Here is a 22740-nt window from a genome sequence, read left to right as displayed (position 1 = left end):
TAAAAAAGTTAACTGTCTATAATGCAATGTAGTAAGTTTTCATAAAATACAAAAACTAACATACCTTTTTCTTTTATCACAGAAATTAACAAAGGATACTTCCGCCAAGTACTAAAGGCATATTTAACATATATGGATTCTGAATAAAGTAAGGCGTAAGTATATTAGCAGTCATTTTTTACACAAGCGAACCTACACGTCAAATCTATGGTAGCAATATGCTGCTGTGGCTGTAGGCTGGCCCTTGCATCTTGGTTGTGTAACCTGCCACCTACGCCTTACGACCAAGGTACAAAGAGTATAGTTCCTACCCACAACCATCGCTACATATCAAAACCATGGTCCTTGTAAATTAACTACTTTTAAGTTAACTTTTGAGACCATCATCTGCAGCCATGCAGCCAAGATGCTAGGACGTGTACACAACTACCGCATTAAACCACACCCATATTCACTTATAACCCCACTCCTTGTGACTTCAGTCTACGCTGCATGGCCTTTGGACATGCAGGCAACACTCGAGTCCAGGGCAGAAACACCACAGCATATTGGAAACATTGTGCCTTGTAATTTCACTACCTAAAAAAGTTGGTTTTGGGAGCATAGCCTTCGGCCATGCTCACAAAACGCTAAGTCCTCCCCACAACCATCTTAATGATGTTGCATAGTACAAGTGTACCTATAGCTGTGATATGCTGCAGTAGTTTGTAGCCACAGGCTACAGATGTGAGTGTGAGGCCATAGATTTATCAATGAATGGGTATACAGTACATAAAATCCATAGGTGCTTACAACTGGAGTGCGTATTACTTTGTTCAAATACTCTACATCCTGGCCACTACTACCACACCATATGACATCCATTGGGGCATATAACAACACTGTGTACAAATGTGCTTTTGGGGGCATGGCCTTCGGCCATGCACCCATAACTGCAGCCCCTCCCCACAGCCGCCTGAGAGATGCACTACCACACCATATCACACCCATTGTGCCTTGTAAGTACACTACATATAAAATATGAGAAACTGAACTCGAACTGCAGATTCTGTGACCATTCAGAAGAGAACATTAAACATCTGGTTTTAATTTGTGAAGCTTTCTCCACGAGAAGAATGACACTGTTTAATACAATTGTGGCAAATAAACCTCTTCATACTATGGAAGAATGGTGGGTGGAATGTTTCACAGAGATTAATAATAAACTAACATACGCCTTGACATTTCTTCTTAAAGACATTGAAGATGCCCTAGCGAAATCACATGGGCAAATTGATGTAAATATTGGTTAGTGATCTGTGATATATTTTGCCTAACTCAGTGCTTACTTCGCTCTCGCTTTTAGTATTTTAACTGTCCATTTTGTTTATATTTTTTATTCTGTGATATTCTCTGTCTTCTTTGTTTATTGGTCAATTATGATATTGCTTCTTAATTAAATGTAATGTTATTTTCTTTAAAGGTTTTTTTATAAACCAATAAAAGGAAAAAAAAAAAAAAAAAAAAACTACATATAACTGTGCTGTTGGGTGCATGGCCTATGGCCACGCACGCATGGCTGCAGAACCTCCCCACAGCCACCTGAGTGATGTTCAATACTAGGGGTGTCTCTGTAGCTGTGATATGCTGCAGTGATTGTGGGCAGGGCCTAAAATCTTAGGTGTATGTCCATACACTTCAATATATGGATGTGAAGTGGCTTATAACTCCAGTTCTTAGAAGTTTCTTCTTGGGTGCATGGCCTTCGGCCATGCAGGCTAGACTGTACACACTCCCCACAAACATCTGATCAATAATGAATACTACAGGTATACCCATTGCTGTGACATGCTGCGGTGGCTGTGCAAGTGCCTACAGACTTGAAAGTATGGCGTCCGGCCTATGGCCTATGGCCATGCAGCCAAGACTGTAGGCCCTGGCCACAATCAATGCAGCTTATTACACCCGTGGTTGCATAAAAATCAGTAGCACGCCCATAGAAGGAAACATTATAAAGGTAGCATGTACTGAATTTGTACCCAAAACTCTGGGAGCTGGCCATACCTGCAGTGGTTGTGCGCAGTGTCTACATGCTTGGGTGTATGGCATACAGCCTGCAACCATGCACCCAAAAGTATACACAACCACTGCACTAGATAAAACCCATGTTGGCTTGTAAGTGAAGAGGTTATAACTTTGTTGTTGGGTGCATGGGTCTCCCCACAACCACCTTAGTGATGTGTGGTAGTTGTGGTTTTTCTATAGGTGTGGTATCCTTCAGTGCTTCTGGCCAGAGGCTGCACTCATAGCTGTATGTCCATAGATATTACATGGGATAGATGTGCAGTGGCTTGGACTTCCAGTGCGTATAACTTTGTTCTTGGGTGCATAGCCTGCAAACTATACCACAGTGCCCGAGTGTCTGCCACCTATGTTTGCATTGCCATGTCGTTGCTTCATGCTCTCGGTACCGTGCATGCTAGGTCCTCATTGCTGCTATGCCTATTGTCATTACACTGACAACTTGTAGCTGCTGTTTAATGCCTGCATACTTGAACTAACTGCTAATTCTCTGTGTCGCTGATTTATGCATATAGCCTATTGTGCCTCACCACTTGACCTATGCATTTGCCTATTGTGCCTCACCACTTGACCTATGCATTTGCCTATTGTGCCTTACCATTTGACTTAGGCATCTAGCCTATTGTGCCTCATCACTTTACCTATGCATTTGCCTATTGTGCCTTACCATTTGACCTAGGCATCCAGCCTAGTGTGCCTCATCACTTGACCTATGCATTTGCCTATTGTGCCTCACCACCTGACCTCTGCATTTAGACGATTGTGCCTTACCATCTGATATAATCATCTAGCCGACTGTGCCCTACCATCTTATGTATGCATCTAGCCTATTGTGCCTTACCTTTTGACTATTGCATTTAGCACATAGCTAAGTCCCAGCATGCTCACTACAGCCAACCACCAGCCTGCCTGTATCCCACTCTTCACATTGAGTTTTACACTCTGCTTTATAGGGCTCCATACACTATCCATTGGGGACCTATCAAGTATGCCTTACCCCGCATTAACTAAGAATACTATAATTAAACGTCCCGTAGTTATGAACGACCTTCAATGCCTAATCCTGAGCAATCCTTGTAAAACGGAGGTGAGGAACTTGCGTCTCAGAGCGAGACTAGCCAAAATATATGAGCCTCCTATCAGCTCGCTACACACCCCTACAGGAAAGAGGACCCCAAAAACATTTCCTGACCCAACACCCATGGTAAAAAGGTAGCATACATCGGCCCTCCTAGGACTAAAAACTGCACACCCCAGCACTCCAAACATAAAGACCATCTAACCTCCCACCTAGCAACTCCAACTCTCATGAGCCCGCTTATTAAAGGAGCTCTAATAAATTCTAGATCACTAGTAGCACATGCCACAGAGATTGCTGATCTGATCCTGAGCGATAATTTAGACTTCCTTGCTATCACTGAGACATGGCTGCATGCTGCAGCAGGCCCCATTCTCATGCTAGCAGTTTCTGAGGGCTATACTATCTTAAGACAAGATAGACAAGGGACCAGAGGTGGAGACATTGCCATTATCTGTAAATGCACCCTATCTATGAGATTAGCAACCCCCTACAACATCCACTCGTGCAAAGCTCTTTCTGTGAAATTACCATTGATCAACTCACAAACCCTCAATATCCACTTGATCTACCATCCCCCGGGCCCAACCGGGACTTTTGAGGAAGACATCCATACTATACTCTCTAGTAATCTCAAAAGCTCCATGCAATTACTACTACTTGGGGACCTCAATTTGGGATTCAATGACCCTTTGGATCAATCTGCCTTAGCAACAGCAAACATCCTATCAGAATACAGCCTTACCCAAAGAAGCAAAACCCCCACCCACAAACAAAGGGAGCGTACTAGACTGGGTAGCAGACTACAACTGCCATGCCAACATCCTCGCCACTTCACCGCTAGCCTGGACTGACCGCTACTTACTCTCATTTACACTCTCCACCAACAGACCCCCCATACCTGCCCCTAGGGCTCCACCCACCTTAACTAGAAATAAAAAGAGCATTACAGTGGATAGGCTCATCCCTGCAATCCTCCCCGCCCTTAACTCACTTCCTAACAGTACCGACCCAGAAGGCATGGTCAATGAGTACAACAAAATGATGGCTTTCTCCTTAGATCAGGTTGCCCCTCTCAAACTGAGACCAGGTAAGTCAAAAAACCACTTAAACAAATGGTTTACAGCATTCCTAAAACATTTAAGGCAACAAAAAAGAAACTGCGAGTGTGCATGGAAACTACTACCATCGGAAGCCAACAAACTAAAGCTTACAAAACTTTCATCACTCTACAAAAAAGAAATCTGCCTTGCTAAACAGGAACCCTGCGACACCTGTATCTCCCAGGCTAATTCCCAGGCTAATTCCAATATGAAAGAATTATTTACTATTCTTAAAGAACTAGAGTCTCCCATTGCAATACCATACACTTGCACCAAAGATAAAAAATGGTGCTCAGATATCCAATACACACTAGCCAATAAAGTATCTACATTACAAAATAAAATATCCCAAAAAAATCTTTAAATGTTCCACCCACACCTAAATTATCCGTGAACACCACTGAAAACCATCCCATCCAATTTAACTTCTCTAAAGTATCTATCATCGAGGTGGAAAAAATGATTTTGTCTCTCAAACCAACCAATTGCAAGGGTTATCTCTGCCCGGCACAACTCATCAAGGATGCAGCTTGAAACATGTCACCTTTCATATCCAAGCTCATCAACGTGTCCTTTGCCACCGGCACCATCCATACTAACCTCAAAGAATCATGGGTACTCCCACTTTAAAAAAAAACTACTTTAGATCCCTTAAATCCCACCAACTATAGGCCAATCACAACAGTCCCTTTCCTACTAGAAATACTAGATAAAGTTGCCTACATGCACATTCAAAAATATTTGGAATTACACCAACTGCTAGGAGCCAGACATTCAGGCTTCCGTCCACAACATGGAACAGAGACTGCCCTCATCGATCTCAAAACCCAAGTCGACAAGACAGTGGTAAAACAGCTTTGCTGCTACTCCTGGACCTCTCAGGCTGCTTTCGATTTGGTGGATCATAAGATCCTTTGCAACCATATCGACACAGCAGCACACTTCTCCAAAGATGCCATAACTTGGATTAGATCTTTCCTAAGCGGCAGAACAATGAGGGTCTTCTCGCCCTCAGCAGCGGCAGACCCCATACCTATCACCTGCGGGGTGCCACAGGGGTCTTCCGTCTCGCCCACACTGTACAATATCATTACCAAGTCCCTTTTCGACGATCTGGACCATCTTGGTATCACCGAAACTAACTATGCAGATGATACTCAGATCCTCCTCACACTTACATGGGATTACGACAAGGATTTGGCCTTGATAAATAGAGTGTACATCATCATCCAAGCATGGATGGCCATGCATGGTCTATGCCTGAATGATGATAAAACAGAACTCTTCATCTTGGGTACCCCTACTAACCTAAAAAAATTAGGACCTGACTACGCCTCCTTCATAATTGACGGTAACCTCATTAAGGTAGCCCAGGAGGTAAAAACACTATGTTTTTACCTCGACTCTACCTTATCCATCTTTATGTACAATATCTGTAAATATCTGTATATCCTGCTTTGTATAGTAATGTATTGCATTGTATGATTTACTGTAACTAAGCTTTGCATATTCTTGTATCTGTTGCGCCCTGATACCCTTAGGTCTGGTGCACATTACAAATAATAAAACAAACAAACAAACTCTCAATCCACCAAAGTACTTTCCCAGACGTAGCAGTGCTTATGTCACAAATCTAATAAGTACAGTACAGTACAGCCATTTGCAACATGTGGGGTTTCCCAAGTGTCCAATACAAACTCACTTTGATTCTGTCTGGCACACATATTGAATTGTCCTTTAATCCCACTAACCCTTTGCCCAGCTACTCCAGCAGTAATTAGTGCCAAGAGGCTGCAAAAAGATCAGAAGACGTCCCACATAAGACCAACTTACCTTCCCTTACATTGTATGCAACCTTTCTCATGCAAAATGATGGAGGTCTGACATGTTCAGCACCAGCACATAGCTCTTAGGTTACCACATTGCTTTCACGAAAATTACATTTCCCTGAAATCTCTACACGCATTATTTCCCTTCAGACTCTCTTATTCATTAGTTTCCCTTCTTGTCCTCATCAACCTCAATACTAGAAACCTACCTGAATTCTGCCAGTCAGTCACTCACTTTCCCTTCACTGTGTATCCACCAGTCTCCTGAATGATGCACTCTTTCTCTTGATATCACCAGTGAGGATGCCTCATGTCTGAAGCTAGGAGTGGGAGTCTCTAAGACCCAGGGAATACTCCCACTTTGTGATGCTCTCTAGTGCAGACCCTGGTGGCAGTATTTGGAGGATTCCTTCAGCCTCTGTCCCCTCTCTAGCCTACTTAGTATTATTGCACCAACACCCATAGGAGGAGAATCATACAATGAAAATGAAGGATCACTTTAATAGGCTTTAGATGGGTGCTACTAACCATACAGGAATTAATGGGAGAGAAGATGACTAGAGAGATTACAAGAGAAATCACAGACCCACTCATAGACTCATCCAAAGGGAGAGACCCAAGAGAGGCTCACACACGGGCCCGCTTCTGGGTGACAAATCACAGATGGGCCTGCAGAGGGAACACAAGCAAAGAGCTGCAAGGAAGCCATTTCCAGTCCAGGTTAACAAATTGTGAAATTAACTGATCCTAAGAGAGCAGTGACACATATTGAACAATCGGCATGTGGAACTGCATATGTGGAGCACGTAGAAGCAGGTAGAAGACATAGCAGACACACCTGGGGCATTAGAAAGCCTTAGGAAGGACAACCTTAGGAACGCCTAAGGTGCATGTATATACCAATCACAGAGGCATCTAAATGCTGAGCACCAAGTCACATGCACTGCTTATACAAAGTTCCAGAGCTAGCAGGCAGTGAGGGAGTAAGGATGGCATTCTGAGAAGGCAAGAAAGCAAGATGGAAGCAAGGCGAATGGTTGGAGAAGGAGGGGGGAGAGAGAAGAGTGGAGTCACAGGAAATATACATCTGGAAAAGGTTAGAGACCGAGAGCAGCAGGGAGGAGGGGCACAGAAAGGAAGAGATTTGATAAGGAGGCGGGGTAGAAGGAGGAGGAGTATATCAGGAGGACGAGGAGAAAAAAAATGGAGTGGTGGAGGAAAGGAGAAAGGAGTCAGAGAGGTAAAAAGTGGCACCAAATGAGGGACATATGTCAGTCTTGGGTCCTGAGAACTAGATCGCCCGGGCCCTGAGAACTAAGGAAGCAGCCCACAGTCTGGTGAGTACCATAACTAAAATCTTGATTTATGCTAGAGCACAGCCTTGGGGTGGAATGAACCCCTGCACACTGTGAGACTGTATTGGGCTTTTGTGATGCCACATCACCGTGTGTTGTGGGCCAGAAGTATGCCTGAAGTCTCAGAATCAGCTGAGGACATGGGGCAGAGGAAACCTGACATCACACTCAGAGATTAATTTGAAGGACGTTTCTGGTGAACTGAACCCCCCCTGTGAGTGACAGTAAGTGTGCAGACAAGCCTCCTGGGTGAAACAGCCTTGCCTTTGGTCCTTGCTTAATTATGGGAACTTGGATTCAAGGCAGTAGGCCCTGTTTAGTTTAGCATAGGCTTGCACAGCGTCTTTGTAACCCTCAATGACCCTTGTTGCAGAGTTGTGTTTATATAGGTCCCTGTTACATTTAAGTATTCTCTCAATTGTTAGTTTAGTTTTAGACTTGTCACAATCCTCTACTGTCTGGCAATACAAGCAGAACCACATTTCCTTCTGTATCCTGAGGCTTCTGTTGGCCCTCACCACAATGTGATAAATCCCAATGCCCGAATAAATGGCATCAGCCATGGCTGGCAGACTGAGGTGGGTGATGCCCGATGTAGTGCTACCTGTTCTTATGGATTTGTTGCATGACGCTCTACTCACAATCATTTTTCAAACTATTTTTGCAATACTCATCCCTGATCTTCAAATAGTTGCAGTCCTCCTAGACATATGGAAGGCATTCAATATAATAGAATGACCTTTCTTGGTCGCTGTACTCTGCAAGACAGGGATTGGTGAGTGTTTCTTGGAATTGAGAACATTCTTCTATGCGGAACCGGTTGCACGCGTATTTGCAAATGATAATATATCACCTCAGATCAGGCTCATCGTGATTACACGCCAGGAATATCCACTCTACCCCTTAATGTTTGCAATATATATGGTGATAATGCAGCCACGCAGTGCTCACATAGATAGCACATCTATGTGCAAGTCCCTGTTTCCCGCTTTGACATTGCAGGGACTGCCCCGCAACCCCAGCTCCAATTATACCAAACAAGAGGGGCGGGCGACACCCCCACAACCCTGCTCCCCTTCTTCGATGTAATCGGATTCCGCTTTTTCTCTACGTCATTTTTTTCCATTATTTTGAGGCGATACCAGGGAATATGATGAACATGGGGGGGGGGGTTAATATCAATGTTTCTATCTATATATGTTGATTTAAGGGTTCATGACAAGGCTCCAGTTAAAAGCTTGCAGCTGGTGTGGATGAGGTAGCATGCTTCTGGCTGGTCTCAGGATTGGTGATGAATCGGGGCCAAGTCTGTGATCTTCCCTTTGATGCCAAGTGCTCAGAACATGAGGATTCCATCACATCGAGTGTGGCAACATCAAACAGTCCTATTCCTTGGTATCCAGTTGACACATTCACGAGAATGACTGAGCTTAACTGTGAAGCATTGTTCACATATTTTGAAGATCGGGTAATTGTCTCTTCCTCTCACTATCCTGGGTAGGATCTCCATACTTTGCATGGTGATTTTTGGCAAACTCCTATATGTGTTCTCTAATTTTCCCATTAAACTTGCAAATATGCTTTCGTACAACTACTTGATTGTCCAGAAAACTGTGTGCCACGGGAAGTGGCCCAGGGTGAACTGTTCTACTGTGCTTCTGTCTCTGGGCGTGGGCGGAGAAGGTATCCCAGATTTAGAAATGCACTATGTTGACACTTGATGTATAATGCCTGCTATGAGTGCACAGGCAGGAAATGTACATTGATCTGTACTTTGAGTGAGAGCTGCATCAATCCTGCACTTTGGCAAACATTATGATAGAGCAACCAAGAGGACCCATCAAAGTTATAGACACAGGTGGCATAGCGGTATGGGCATGCTTGACGGTCCAAACAAGACTGAAAATTGCTAGATACTCTTCATCCAGGCTCCATAATAAATAATAATGAGATAGAAGGCTCCTGATTACTTTCGATACACGTCTGTGATGGGTTGTGTAGAGCCTGGGCCTATCGGGCTTGATGTTCTTTTTCCTGATGTATCCTTCATTACGTACGACATTATCGGGTGTTGTGCGGAATGACGACTAAATGTGCTTTATGGTGTATGCAAGTTAGCTCATCACTGAGGATCTATGAAATTGCTTACCCAGAGGCCATTAATGGTGCAATGGCCCTTAATGATGACTTACCCAATGGGTTGTTCTAAACCCGGCCTGAAGACTGCGGTGCCCCTTACAATCTTTCATTGCAAGGCTGAGACTGGTTCATTGAGTTAACTGGGAGAAAACCTGGTTAAGCCTTTAGCCTAAACAGATCTGGTTAAGCACTTGGCAGATACACAATGGACCTATCTGCTGCAGCATGTTAATCCGTTATTGATATAGCACTCTCACACACTGATACAGTTCAGAGTCTTACATTAATAGTACAGTGAGATTCAGTGAGGCAAATGTGGCAAACTGCACCAGATATAGCTCCTAACGTCATGCATATGGTGTGGTGTTGCCTCTCGATACAATCATTCTGGAAGGAGTTTTTCAGAAACAATTCAATAACCTTTGGGGGAAGAATTGCTTATGTCACCTGGTGGCTGTATATTAGGTATTTTGTGTAATATAAGTGAGATGGAGAGAGAGCTTTCCGGACCTGTAAGCAGAGTCTGCTTAAGTTTACTAGGTCCAATATCCGTTAGTTCTCTGAGCTGGTGATGAGACTAAGACATTCGGGGAGATTTCGGATGTATCTTGAGACTCTACAAAGGTCTTGATGCTGCCAAGAAACATCAAGTCAGTTCAAAATGTTGCTGATTGAAGGACATGTTGTTGTGTTGAATACTATGTTCTTTTCTCTCTTATTTTGGTTTCTATATGCCACAAACCATAATAAATAAAATATTTCAAATGATGGCATTAGCTTTTGCTTGTGTTCCCAACACACTTATTGTGACAGAGTCCTGCTTTCACCCCCACTCACTTCACATTCAACCTCGCCTGTCTTATCTCTGTTCTCCCCATTATGGCCACCGCACCATTATCCCACATATTCCTTTAGACTGAGATTTGCATCCTATTGCTCTGAGTGTTCATATCTTGGATTCACCTTCACCTCACCTCCCCCCTTCTGAATGCATTTATTCTACTTGTCACATTTCCCCCTTAGCAGAAACAAAATCGATTTCCCAGACCAGGCTCAACGTGTGCCTTACCCTTTCCTCATACCATCAGTGCCCGCCCTTACAAATGCATTGGCTCACTTTTTCTGTCCCCATCTTGCTCCTTAATGTTCAGCCCGCCGGCACCCTTTGGGGGCCTAACGTGAACTCTATGCAACTTTATAAATAAATAAAGTAGTGAAACTTAGAGGAATCTAGTAATCCCCACAGAGCAGTGATGGTCTCAGAGTTGTGAAGCTGTTGCAGAGGTGGCAGGATATAAAGGCTCTTGCAATGAGAAACTTCGTGGACATTTTGACTTCGAATACACACAGAAGACGGACCCAGATTCCTGGGGGAGTTTACCGGGTGCAAACATTAATCATAAAACAAAAAAAAATCCCCTCAGTTGTGTAGGTATTCGTTACACAGTGCCGTAAATCATTAAATCAACCCAGCACTGATAAGAAAATATAAACATTATTTTATTCAAAAATAGTTCAAATAAAAGCAGTTTTAAAAAGAATAGGACATACATTTCATTGAAGCATTGACACAGTTATTCTACAAAACATATTCACTCACTAGAAACACCAATTATAAAACCATCACCACACCATGTGATAACAATGTAAAGAATATTCAAAATGACATAGTGGTTGAAAAAACTCCTATAGGTACTGCAAATGTATCACTAGTCGAAGTCCTTAGAGCCCAACATGTTTCTGTTAACTCTAATTGGGAACATTCTTCAGGGGCGAATATATTGTATGTTTAATCAATGAATATATTCAGACGTTTAATTCCAATTTGAAAGTGGCAAACTGCTTGCAGACAACTTGTCCAAAAAACGCCCGTCTTGAGCTTTTTGAACTTTGAATGCTTGATATGAACGTACACAGACAAGCCGTCTTCCTTTTCAGATAAAGTTTTCAAAATTGAATAGCTCCTGTTCCTAAGATTGTTAACGAAAACACATAGGACCATACAATGACCCCTCCAAGTAGTTAAAGAAGGCGCTGCATGTATGCATAATTAATGGTAAAAATCAATGAGCTAAGGACACAGGAGGAATTTAGGAGTTTATTAATTGGAGATATAGTGTATGATTCAATGAAACAATTTTCTTTAAAAATCCATTCTGAAACCATGACCATAATCTACATATCAGGAAGTTTGATATGGTGAGTGGCATAGCTACGCCTGGAAGGAAACCACTGTGCTGTATAATATATGCAGTGCACTAAACAATAGCTCACTAACATGTAAGAGAGACCATATTTTGCTGCTGGGGCAACAAGGGCCTGGCATGGGGGTTTACACTGCAGGAGTTAGTACCGACCTGAACTTGGTTAACATGTGACAGGAACATGTCAAGCAGAATGCTATTTGTTTTTTTTTGTTTTTTTTTTACAGAGGGGAGGCAGGCTGGTTGACTTGTGTGCTGGGGTCATTATGTTAATTTGTTTAAAATTAGAGGAGCGATTGTTTTTTGGCAGATGGACACACGCAGAGGTGGGATCTGATTAAGGAGTGATGGTGTTTGTGAACTAACTCTGGCATTCAGTGGTCTGAATGCGAACACAATGATTTTCATTGCACAACTTAATACAATTCCAACCATACTTTGGACAGAAACCATTTCAATGTTGTTAAACACAATGTATAAACAAACTTTTGACTTCGTGAACATTTTCATACACAGCAAATGTGTTTTCTCCTAAAAGAGTTTCAATGGAAACACAATACACCCACAAATGTCTTTAAACCGTGTTTTCTTTCTTAAAAAATAAAATAACGTCGTACTGGGTGGTGAAATGTGAATAATGATTTTGATTATGTAACGGGTATCTGTATTAGGACATGGAAAATGCTTTCAGTAAGTCTGCATTTTATCAAAATGTGACTGCAAATACTTAATATTGTTGTAATTTCAATGATGTCCTTTTTTGCAGGCATGGTGTCGGTGTATTACAACCATCTACAATTACTTTGTGGTGACCAACTTCTTTTGGATGTTTGTGGAGGGATGCTACTTGCATACAGCTATCGTAATGACCTACTCCACTGACAAATTAAGGAAATGGGTCTTTCTCTTCATAGGATGGTGTAAGTAAGCCTTCCACTCCTTGCACTGTGTGATTGTTTAGACCACATGGACCTATCATTGATAAATGTGAAGAGTTAGTGCATACTTAACATCCTACTATCTATTTATGACGTACATATGGAGCTTCTATGTCTGACATACATAATTACAGAGAAATCTCATACCACTGAAATATTTAAACATTATTTCACCTCACATTTCATGAGTGAAACATGGTTCACATTTGTGGGATTTGTTTCAACGTTTAATGAGGGTAAAGTGTGATATTGCAAGGAAACTACATTTGAATGTATTCATATTATAGGTTTTCTTTTTTATAGGCAGGACAGAGATTCCTGGGTTCTCTTTGCTCACTCATGGGTAGCTGTGGCTGAGCAATTTAGGCCATGCTCTTAAGTTGAGTGAGGCAGCGAGATATAATGCGACCCAGTTCTCACCTTGATTAAAGGAATGTACATGCATGTGTGTATTTTGAATAATGTATCACTGTTGAAGTTAGGTAGGATGTGACTGTACAGAAGAAGTCAATGTTTTAGTTTCAAGCAATCAGTTGAAAGTATTTGAGATATTACCAATATGGTTAATTCCGTGGTTAGAGGGGCAAAAGTGTTTTTTAGCTCTAACAAGGGATCCCTATATCCGTATTTGTTCAGAGATTTTCCTGAGCGAACAACCTCAACTTAATCACAGCCTACCTCAGGATACAGGTTAGTAGCCAGGTGAGGTATGATTGGATGAACAGGAGATTGTTGTGAAGCTAATAATAAGATTAACATTGCGTCTATAGGTGAGGTATATTGTCAGGGTTCTTTGCTACTGCCTGGTTTTCTGCAAACATGGGACCCTGCATTGAGTCTATTGGAGTCTGTCTGGACAATTCAGCTGCCCAAATGCTGGATTTTAGACAGCAGAAGAATGATTGAGTTGAAAGCACAGCCAACTATGTGGATTGTAAATCTTGATTGGCATTTTCTGGACATCTCGAACTGGAGCTGTCAGAAACTGGACTTCAGTTAGGGTCAGGGGCGACAGGTGTATATTCCAGAGTGTTCAAAGATTCATGTGGCATTGGGAGAGCTGCTGGGGGCTGCTTTGTGTTGTGGTAGCAGCAGGGGGTCATGGAAGAGACCTGCTGAAGTGCAGGTATGTTTTAGGCCGGGTTCAGTATGGTAGGATTCCAGCAGCTGAAAACCTTCAAATGAAAAAACAAGTGGAGGTCATGGGAAGTCCCTCTGCCAGACATTAGTCCTGGTTACGAGAGCCTTACCCAGATTCTTGGCCTCACTATCTTTCACAGAGGAGAAATATACAAAACATAGCAGTCTTTGTGCTGCCCTGGGGCAGTCCAGTATCAAAATGCTGGGCAATTCTCCTGTGAACAAGAGTACCACAGCAACACCAGACACGAGTGTTGGTATGATATGATATAGCATTTATAACACGCCTATACACAAGTGTTTCAAGGAGCGACGAGGCAGGGGAGGGGGAACAAAGGGAAGACAGAACAACGATCCTACTAGGCCAGGTATCATTCAGATCACTCAAGTGCATAGGGAGGGGGAAAGGGAAAAGTACGTGGGGAAGGGAGAGGGAAAGTGCAGTACATGGGATAGTAGAATAAATATGATCAATTAAAACAGCCACTGGTGGCAAGTGCAGAGTAAGTGCAGACATAAGTGCTGGTAGGGGGGCTGTAGGGATACAGAAAACAGTCCCCAGGTGCAGGGGTTGCCAGGGAGGCAGTGCAGGTGGGCAACTGGCGGGGCCTGGGCCAGAGAATCAGAAAGGGTGGCCAGGTAACCAGTGCCGTTTCTGCCAGGAATTCAGCAGGGGAAAGGGGGAGAGAAAGCAGAGGCAAAGAGGAAGGTTTTGAGGTTCTTCCAGAAAACCTCAGATGAGCACATAAACTCAGCCGAATCAATGGAAGATCTGCCCCTCATACACAGAAAAACGATCCTACTAGGCCAGGTATCATTCAGATCGCATAAGTGTGGTTGGACCTCATCAGTAGGGTGGAGCTGTGCTTCTCTGAGAATAGGGTCCACATCTGGATTCCCCTAGTAAGGGTGGAACACAAAACTACTTAAATTATGTAAATTAACAAAGGGGTGTCCTTGGAGTCCCTCTGCCAGACCTCAGTCCAGGTTACGACAGTCTTACCCAGATCCTTTAGCTCACTATATTTCACAGAGGAGAAATATCCAAAACATATCAGTCTTTGTCCTGCCCTGGGGCAGTCCAGCATCGAAATGTTAGGCAATTCTCCTCTAAACAAGAGTATCAACAGTAACCCCAGACACGTGTTTCGGTCTGGTTGGACCTCATCAGTAGGGTGGAGCTGTCCCTCTATAAGAATAGTGACCTTTGAAGGAAGACATCTTTAGTGGATGTTCCGTTTTGAGGTTCAGAAGATCTAAAGCAGGTCAGCATCATACCCATGAACGACAAGGCTTACTGAGAGCAACATCCTGGCATTTCCTAAGTAGCTGCAGGCAGCTCCCAGGCAAAGTATCACTATCTGGATAGTCTTCTAGATTCTTTCAGGGTTTCATCAAATCGTATCTTCAGGTCACATATTCCAGTGATCATAGATCTTTTATTAATAAATAAAGAGTTTATTAGGAAGTAGGAGAAATGTAAGCATGACAAGCCCCACCCTAGGAGTTTAATAAATTCACACTTTCTGACAGCTGCCAAATCAGTGGCCTAACTGAAATGGAGACTGTTCAGTTTTGTCAATTCAGAAATCCACCTAAGATTGTTATTAAGAACGTTTTCTCTTGGATAAATATTTCCTCCAGATTCAATGGACCCCATCAGGTTTTGCGTTTTGTTTTTACAGCTTGTCACAACTTGTACAGTGAAGTGAAGCCTCCAGTGGCCTTTTGTTCACTTGTTATGGGGACTGTGAGTGCATGGAAACTGTTTTCCGTTTTGATGTTATCTATTTTGGGTACCTTTTTCATGTTGCACACAGCACCTTGCAGTTCAGTGCAATTGGTATACTTTTGTATCACCTTAGACTACACTCAGATGATTTTTTTGGTTACTTTCAAATGTGCCTATAGACAAACTGTGGCAGCAGTTACTTTTTCAATATTTGTACCTTTTTATTTATTTTAGCTCTCTCGCTTTTACCAGGTTTGGCGAATAGCTATGGCTAGTGTCCTAAAAAAGAAGTGCTGCAAGGTTTTTCGCGTGTTCTTTGGCCATTTTGTTTCTTAGCCTGTTTCCTGCCTTGCCAGGTCAGGAAAATACTTTTATGGTCATGTATTTGCTTGGAAAAGCAGTGGTTATTATGGGCTAGTGCAGGACGTGTGTGTTGGAAGCCAAGAATTGGGCTGGGACTGGCTGGTCCCTATCATCAAACTTGTTTGAATATGTCTGGAGTGTATGCATGAGTTTCACCAATGGTGGACCCTGATTGGACAACTGCTGGGTTGTGTGTGAGGGGTAGTTGTTCCATTGGTTCTGCTGAGTTTATGTGCTCACCAGAGGTTTGCCATAAGAAGACTAGTCCTGCATCCATTCCCCTGAAATCTGAAGAGAAGCAATGTATGCTGCATAGCCGTGAAGACTTCTGAAGACCTGTGGACCGATCCTGAAAAGGCCTGGTGACTGACTTTTGCTAAAGTCCCATTGGAGCCTGGTCTGGCTGCTGATTTTAGAAGACCATTGTCAGTGCTTTGACTCTTTGGAGTGGGTGGAACAACCATTCTCAAGGTCTTGTTTGGTCTTGACCTCTGGAGGTCTTTAAATCCCAGACTGAAGAGGCAGGAAATAGCACCAGTTGTACATGGAGGCACCTGGTGTGCTGAGTCCTTAGATTACTGTAATTCGCTACTCCTTGAAATTGATAACAGGCTTCCACCAAACGGTGGACCCCTCAAATCCCGGTGTGTGTAGTTACGTGCACTTGGAGAACAAGGTACATGGTGCATCCTGATCTGATGGACATATGATCTTTATGGAGGGACATTGGTATTTGCATCTTTGTTAAATTCTGGCACTGGACCTGATCGTGATGCAATCCCTAACTCAGTAGAATACAAACTGAAGTGTTGGACAGTTCCCTTAGAAGAATAGTATGGCTTTCATTCTAACAAACTATACACTTTGGCCTGATGAATAATATAATCATTGCACGATCACAATGTATTTGTATTCTTCTAAAGTTGCAAGAATAATAATACAAACGCATTATGGCCAAATGTTAAGAGGCAAGCTATAGTGATAACCTAATATAGATAGCATATGTGCAAGATCGATTTCTCATGGTCATAGAAACATGTATCACTTTGCGCTTTTGAACTGTTATTCTTTCAGAATCAGCTTGCAGGAACCTTTTAAAGTTTCATTGAGTTTTTACAGCTAATCAGAGGCATCACAATGTCAACAGAGTGCTAATGGAATCTCCCTGTGAATACACATTGGCCCTCATTAGGATCTTGGCGTTAAGGGGTTAACGGCGCCGTAAAAGTTGTCAGCACCGTTAAACCCTAAAAGCCTAATTACGAGGTCCCTTTGCGGCTCCCGACCTTAACGGCTGGTTTGGACCAGCTGTTAAAGTAGGGACCCGCAAAGGGACTTTCGAGGTAATTAAGGTACCGGAATTTGCGGTACCGTAATTAACACCTTCCCAAGTGTCCTTGAGCCCTATGGGGCAAAAATGGGAATGGGGAAGGGCCAATGGTAAATGGGGAATTACCACCCCGGCAACCTTGGAATGGTGTGGTATTTCCCCATTTACCATTGGCGGACTCGTTAGAATACCGGCAGCAACCATGGTGCTAATAGCGCCATTGGTTACCGCCGGTGTTGTAATGAGGGCCCATGTCTTTGGTTTCAGATGTCTTCCACATGAGCATACTATACTGTCTTCCCCGGATCACAATCTTCACTGCATGTGCATTCATTGTGGTCATGTGTTCATTTATGCGATTGCCATGGCACAGCAATATGACATGAATCTATCTGCACAGCACCATAAAACACATGGCTAGCTTTACAAGTAAGTAACATTGAAATTATGTAAACTTGGTTTGCAGCAAATAAAATCAACATATTGGTGTGTTTTACTGCTTCTGTTCAGATATCACATTTACTCTGCCCTTCCGAACCAAACAACTGTCCTCTATGTCAGGGGGGTATTGCCATGTAATGAAGGGGTAAACGATGTGGCAGCCAGTAATAGAGCTTTGAAAGTTTTAATTCCACGGGAGAAACCCTGAGAACTTGAGCACTGTACAACTTCATGTGTTGCAAAGTTTTGCTCAACTGCTCCCCTTCACAACTTGACCAGATTGTTGACTTTCCAAATCCTTGCATGGTGAAAGGAGGAGATGAAGAACTATCCTCCGGGCTTGAGCATCCTGCCTGGTCTCCTTAATCTTCCAGCATTCATAATAGTAATCGGTAAAGCGAAAAGCATACTTCCCAAGTTTTTCAATAGCTCTGAACACATTGGGCCTCATTCCGAGTACGGCGCTAACCAATGGCGCTATTAACGCCTTGGTTGACGCCGTACCTGGACCGGCAGCGCCTTGGTGGATGGCGGAATCACCGCCCCATTCCAAGGTTGGCGGGGCGGTGATTCCCCATTCACCAAGTCTCTTCCCCATTCCCAAATGAGCCCCCATAGGGCTCAATGGGAATGGGGAAGAAGCAAATAACGGTGACCGTTCATTACGGTCACTGTTATTGGCTTGCAGGCCCCTTTGCGCCCTCGACTTTAACACCTGCTCAAAGCAGGCGTTAAGGGCGAGGGCGCAGAGGGAACTCGGAGTATGGCGGTAAGGGAATACCGTCACCGGTCTCGTTACCGGTGGCCGCTATCCCTGACCGCCATACTCGGAATGAGGCCCATTGTTTTAAAGGACACATTGGGCCTCATTACGAGGTGGGAGGTAAGGGAGTACCGGCACCGGTAAGGGCACCGGTGCTGGTAATCCCTTACCTCCCTACTACGAGTTCCCTTTGCGGGTCCTTCCTTAACTTCTGTTTTTTTTCAGGCGTTAAGGACGTAACCTGCAAAGGTACTCTAGAGCTAATAACGGTACCACAACTTGCGGTACCGTTATTAGCGCCTTCCCGATTCCCATTGAGCCCTATGGGGGCTCAAACGGGAATGGGGAATGGCCCTGTTGAATGGGGAATTACCGGTCCCTCCAACCTTGGAATGGACCGGTAATTGCTCTATTCACCAGGGAGGAGTCGGAAGGGTTTTGGAGGCAGCCATGGAGCTAATAGCTCCATGGCTACCTCCAACCTCATAATGATGCCCATTTTTTCGAACGAGCCAGGCAGAGGTGCCGACATTTCACAGCATACCACGCCTTGGCCATTAAAACACCTTAATATCAAACCCAGGAGCGGGAGTAGATACCTCTATTTCTCAACAGCGTCAAGCAGTCCAAAAAAATTAAAAAAACTCTAATATGCAAATGTGCTCCTGTACTAAAGTGCAAGTGCAATCCCATTCATATAATTCACTAACAATGTCTGTGCATTGGAGAACTATGCTGCTTCTAAAACTCTGCTGTGCTCCTGGAAAGGAGAAGCAACTCAGACCTCAATGTATGACAGATGTCGTACCCATTTCATCCTCACGTCCAAATCTACAGGCTATCTGAATGAGCATATATGGCTCAGGGTTTTACACATTTATATGGTATGGTGCGTGTTGTGAATAATGACTCAAGCACCAAATCTTGTACACCTTATGTGCTTAGAGATGCAAGCATTCAGTAAACTTAACTGCAAAATCTAAAGATCGGTGGTCATTCGTATGTTTTCAAAATTTTATTTGATGTTATGCGAAGCATTCAGGAACCCTCATTGGTGCGTTCTCATATGCAGTATTTACAAACAGTACAACAGGAGTGTATCAAACTTACCAACCTCTAGAATTCAGAAGTTGCCGATTGCTAGAGTGTTTCAAGACACAACTCAAAACACATCTGTTTAGATAACCAGGACCGGGCTCCCCCCTTGGTGGACTTTCTCTTTAGGCCTGGCTGGATACTTCTTGGCGCCCGTATGCATCCGGGTCACTTTGGTTGCACCTTACAAATAAATAATGTAACGTAACTTGGAATGAAAATAGTCTACATTTTGTTCTAGGTTATTTTGATGTATTTTGTTCAGTAAGACAACTGTAATCTTCTTACGGCTACAATGGCCATTGACACATTTTAACAAGACAGTGTTTACAGCGTTTGTGCAATTACATAATTTAAATTTTTTCATAACTTCTTTAGCAAGAAATACACAACATTTAGTCTATCAAAACGTACTTGATACTCGAAAGAAATTATGCACAGATTAAAAGCAATGATCTGTTTCTTCTGTGATCAACAAGGAATGTTTACTTTTGTAGGTTGGCCACTGATTGGTTGGTGATGCTGCCAAAAGTGTACATTTGTTATAGTATGCACAAACACTAAACATTAACAAAAAAAGAAAATGCTACAATTGCAGATCTATCACTCTGGTCCTCCTCCTTCCTCTTACAAGATCAACAATCCAACAGAGCCAATTTGTTTCCCAATCACGTCCCTCTGTTTAGACAATGCACCCTCCATTTTATGAACATTCCCGCAGATCACATGCAAACAAAATGTTTGGATCCAAACACTAAGCTGGTTCCCATCACGGGAGATGGCACTGCTGCTGTTGCCCGCATACTGCGTTTAACCATAAACGCAGTTCCACCTTCAATCGATTATGGCTGGGTGGCTCTAGCAAATGTGCAACTGACAATGCAACTCTTGCCCAGAGAGAGAAAGAGAGAAAGAGAGAGAGAGAGAGAGAGAGAAAGAGAGAGAGAGAGAGAGAGAGAGAGAGAGGGACGGGCTGAGAGAACGCGAAAGAAAGAGAGCAATGAAGAGAGGGAGCGAGAGTGAGAAGAGGGCACTCAGAGAGTGGGAGCAGAGAGAGAGAGAAAGAGAGAGAGAGAGTGTTCTAGATTGGAATAGGATACGCTAGGTGATTTACTCAGAACAGTGAAACATATTGTGCTCACTATTAACGCATTAGCTTAATACTATACATCATTTGTCCCAAGCCACATAAAAAAGGATGATGTCAAATGTATATGATGCAGCAATCACGTATTCAGTGAGGCACAATTAAAACGTATTGGCAGGCATACAATTAGAGACAAAGGGCCTCATTACGAGTACAGCGGTAGGGGGTTAACGGCACCGGTAAGGATGCCGGTGCTGTTAACCCCCTACCGCTGCATTCTGAGGTCCCTTAGCGGGATCCACTAAGGGACCAAGGAGCTAATAACGGACCCGCTATTTGCGGGCTCGTTATTAGCTCCTTCCCCATTCCCATTGAGCCCTATGGGGGCTCAATGAGAATGGGGAACGGTTTTCAGAATGGGGACTTACCAGGTCCTCCAAGGTTGGAATGAACCAGTAAGTCCCCATTCCGACTACCCGGACCTGGACACGGGTTTGGAGGCAGCCATGGTGCTAATAGCAATGAGGGACTGGGATGATGAAAAGTAAGGTGGGGGTAATGTGAAGAGGAGGATTTTGGTGGGGCTATTGGGTGATTGGGACGAAGTAGACTGAGGTGAGGTAATGAAGGATGGGGACAAGGAAGAGTGAGGTGGGGTTAAGGGGGACTGGCATTGGCAACAGTGAGGTCGGAATAATGGGGGACTGGGACAAGGACAAGCAAATTGGGAGGAATGGGGCTCTGTGATGAGGAAGAGTGAGATTGGGTAATGAGGGACTGGGATGAGGAAGAGTGAGGTGAGGTTATGTGGGACTGGCATTTGGAAGATCAAGTTGAGGTAATGGGTGAATTGGATAAGGAAGATTGAAGTGGGCTAATAGGGGAATGTTGGATGAGGAAGAGTGAGTAACGGGCAATGGGTGACTAGGACAAGGAAGAGTGAGGTGGAGTAATGGGGACTAGGATGAACATAGTACATTTTGGGAAATGGGGGACTGGGAGGAGGAGAAGTTAGGTGAAGGTTATGGGTAACTGAGAGGAGGAATAAGGTGGGGGCAATTGGGAACTGGGACAAACAAGAGTGAGGTGGGGCTCAAGGGGTACTGGGACAAGGATAAATGAGGTGGGATAATGTAGGACTGAGACATGAAAGATGTAATTGGGGGAAATGGGACACTGGGACGAGGAAGAGTGAGTTGGGGTAATGGGGACTGGGATGAAAATAGTAAAATGTGGGAAGTGGGGGACTGGGAGGAGGAGAAGTTAGGTGACGGTTATGGTTAAATGAGATGAGGAAGAGTGGGGTGAGGGCAATTGGGGACTGGGACAAAGAAGAGTGATGTGGGGCTAAAGGGGTATTGCGACAAGGAAAAATAAGGTGGGCTAATGTAGGACTGATACATGAAAGAGGTAATTGGGGGAAATAGAAGACTGGGACATGGAAGAGTGGGGTAATGGGAAAATGAAGGGTGAAGTGGGTATAATGGAAGACTGGGATAAGGAATAGTACATTGGGATCAATGGAGGACAGGGACAAGGAAGAGTAATCTGTAGTAAATGAGGGACTGGGAAGAGAAAGAGTGGGGGAATAGGGGACTGGGATGTGGAAGGGTGAGGTGAGGGTAATGGCGGACTGGGACAAGGTAGAGTGAAGTGGGGTAATGGGGAACTGGAATGAGGAAGAGTGAGGCTAGTGTTTTGGCAGACTAGTACGAGGAAGACAAATTGTAGGTCATGGGAGACCGGGATGAGGAAGAGTAAACTAAGGGTCACAGGAGAGTGGTATGAAGAAGAGTTAATTGGGGATTGGGATGAGGAAAAGTGAGGTGGGGTAATGAGGACTAGAACAATGAAGAGTAAATAGTCGGGAATGGGAAACAGGGAGAAGGAAGAGTGAAGTGAGGGCTATGGGCAACTGAGAAGAGGAAGGTGAGGGGTTAATGTGGGACTAAGACGTGGAAGGGTTGGGTTGGAGTCATGGGGGACTTGGGCAAGGAAGAGTGAGCTGGGATGAGAGACTGGAATAAAGAAGAGGCGCTGGAGGAAGTGGGGGACTGGGGCGAGGGAGATTGAAGTGGAGTA

The 22740-nt window shown here is 43.8% G+C and overlaps 1 protein-coding gene across 3 annotated transcripts in view; it reads left to right on the top strand.

Annotated features, from left to right (window-relative positions):
• Nucleotides 1–22740, top strand: part of CRHR2 (corticotropin releasing hormone receptor 2) — a 2206543-nt gene that overhangs the window by 1800966 nt on the left and 382837 nt on the right. For all 3 annotated transcript variants that reach the window (XM_069647696.1, XM_069647698.1, XM_069647697.1), the window contains one exon: nt 12536–12689. In XM_069647696.1, the coding sequence (XP_069503797.1) occupies nt 12536–12689 (154 nt within the window). The remainder of the gene's footprint in view (nt 1–12535; nt 12690–22740) is intronic.

The sequence above is a fragment of the Ambystoma mexicanum genome, chromosome 2q, assembly GCF_040938575.1.
Source record: "Ambystoma mexicanum isolate Mex_15411 chromosome 2q, UKY_AmexF1_1, whole genome shotgun sequence".
Taxonomy (NCBI): domain Eukaryota; kingdom Metazoa; phylum Chordata; class Amphibia; order Caudata; family Ambystomatidae; genus Ambystoma; species Ambystoma mexicanum.
This window is presented reverse-complemented; position numbering and strand designations above follow the sequence as displayed.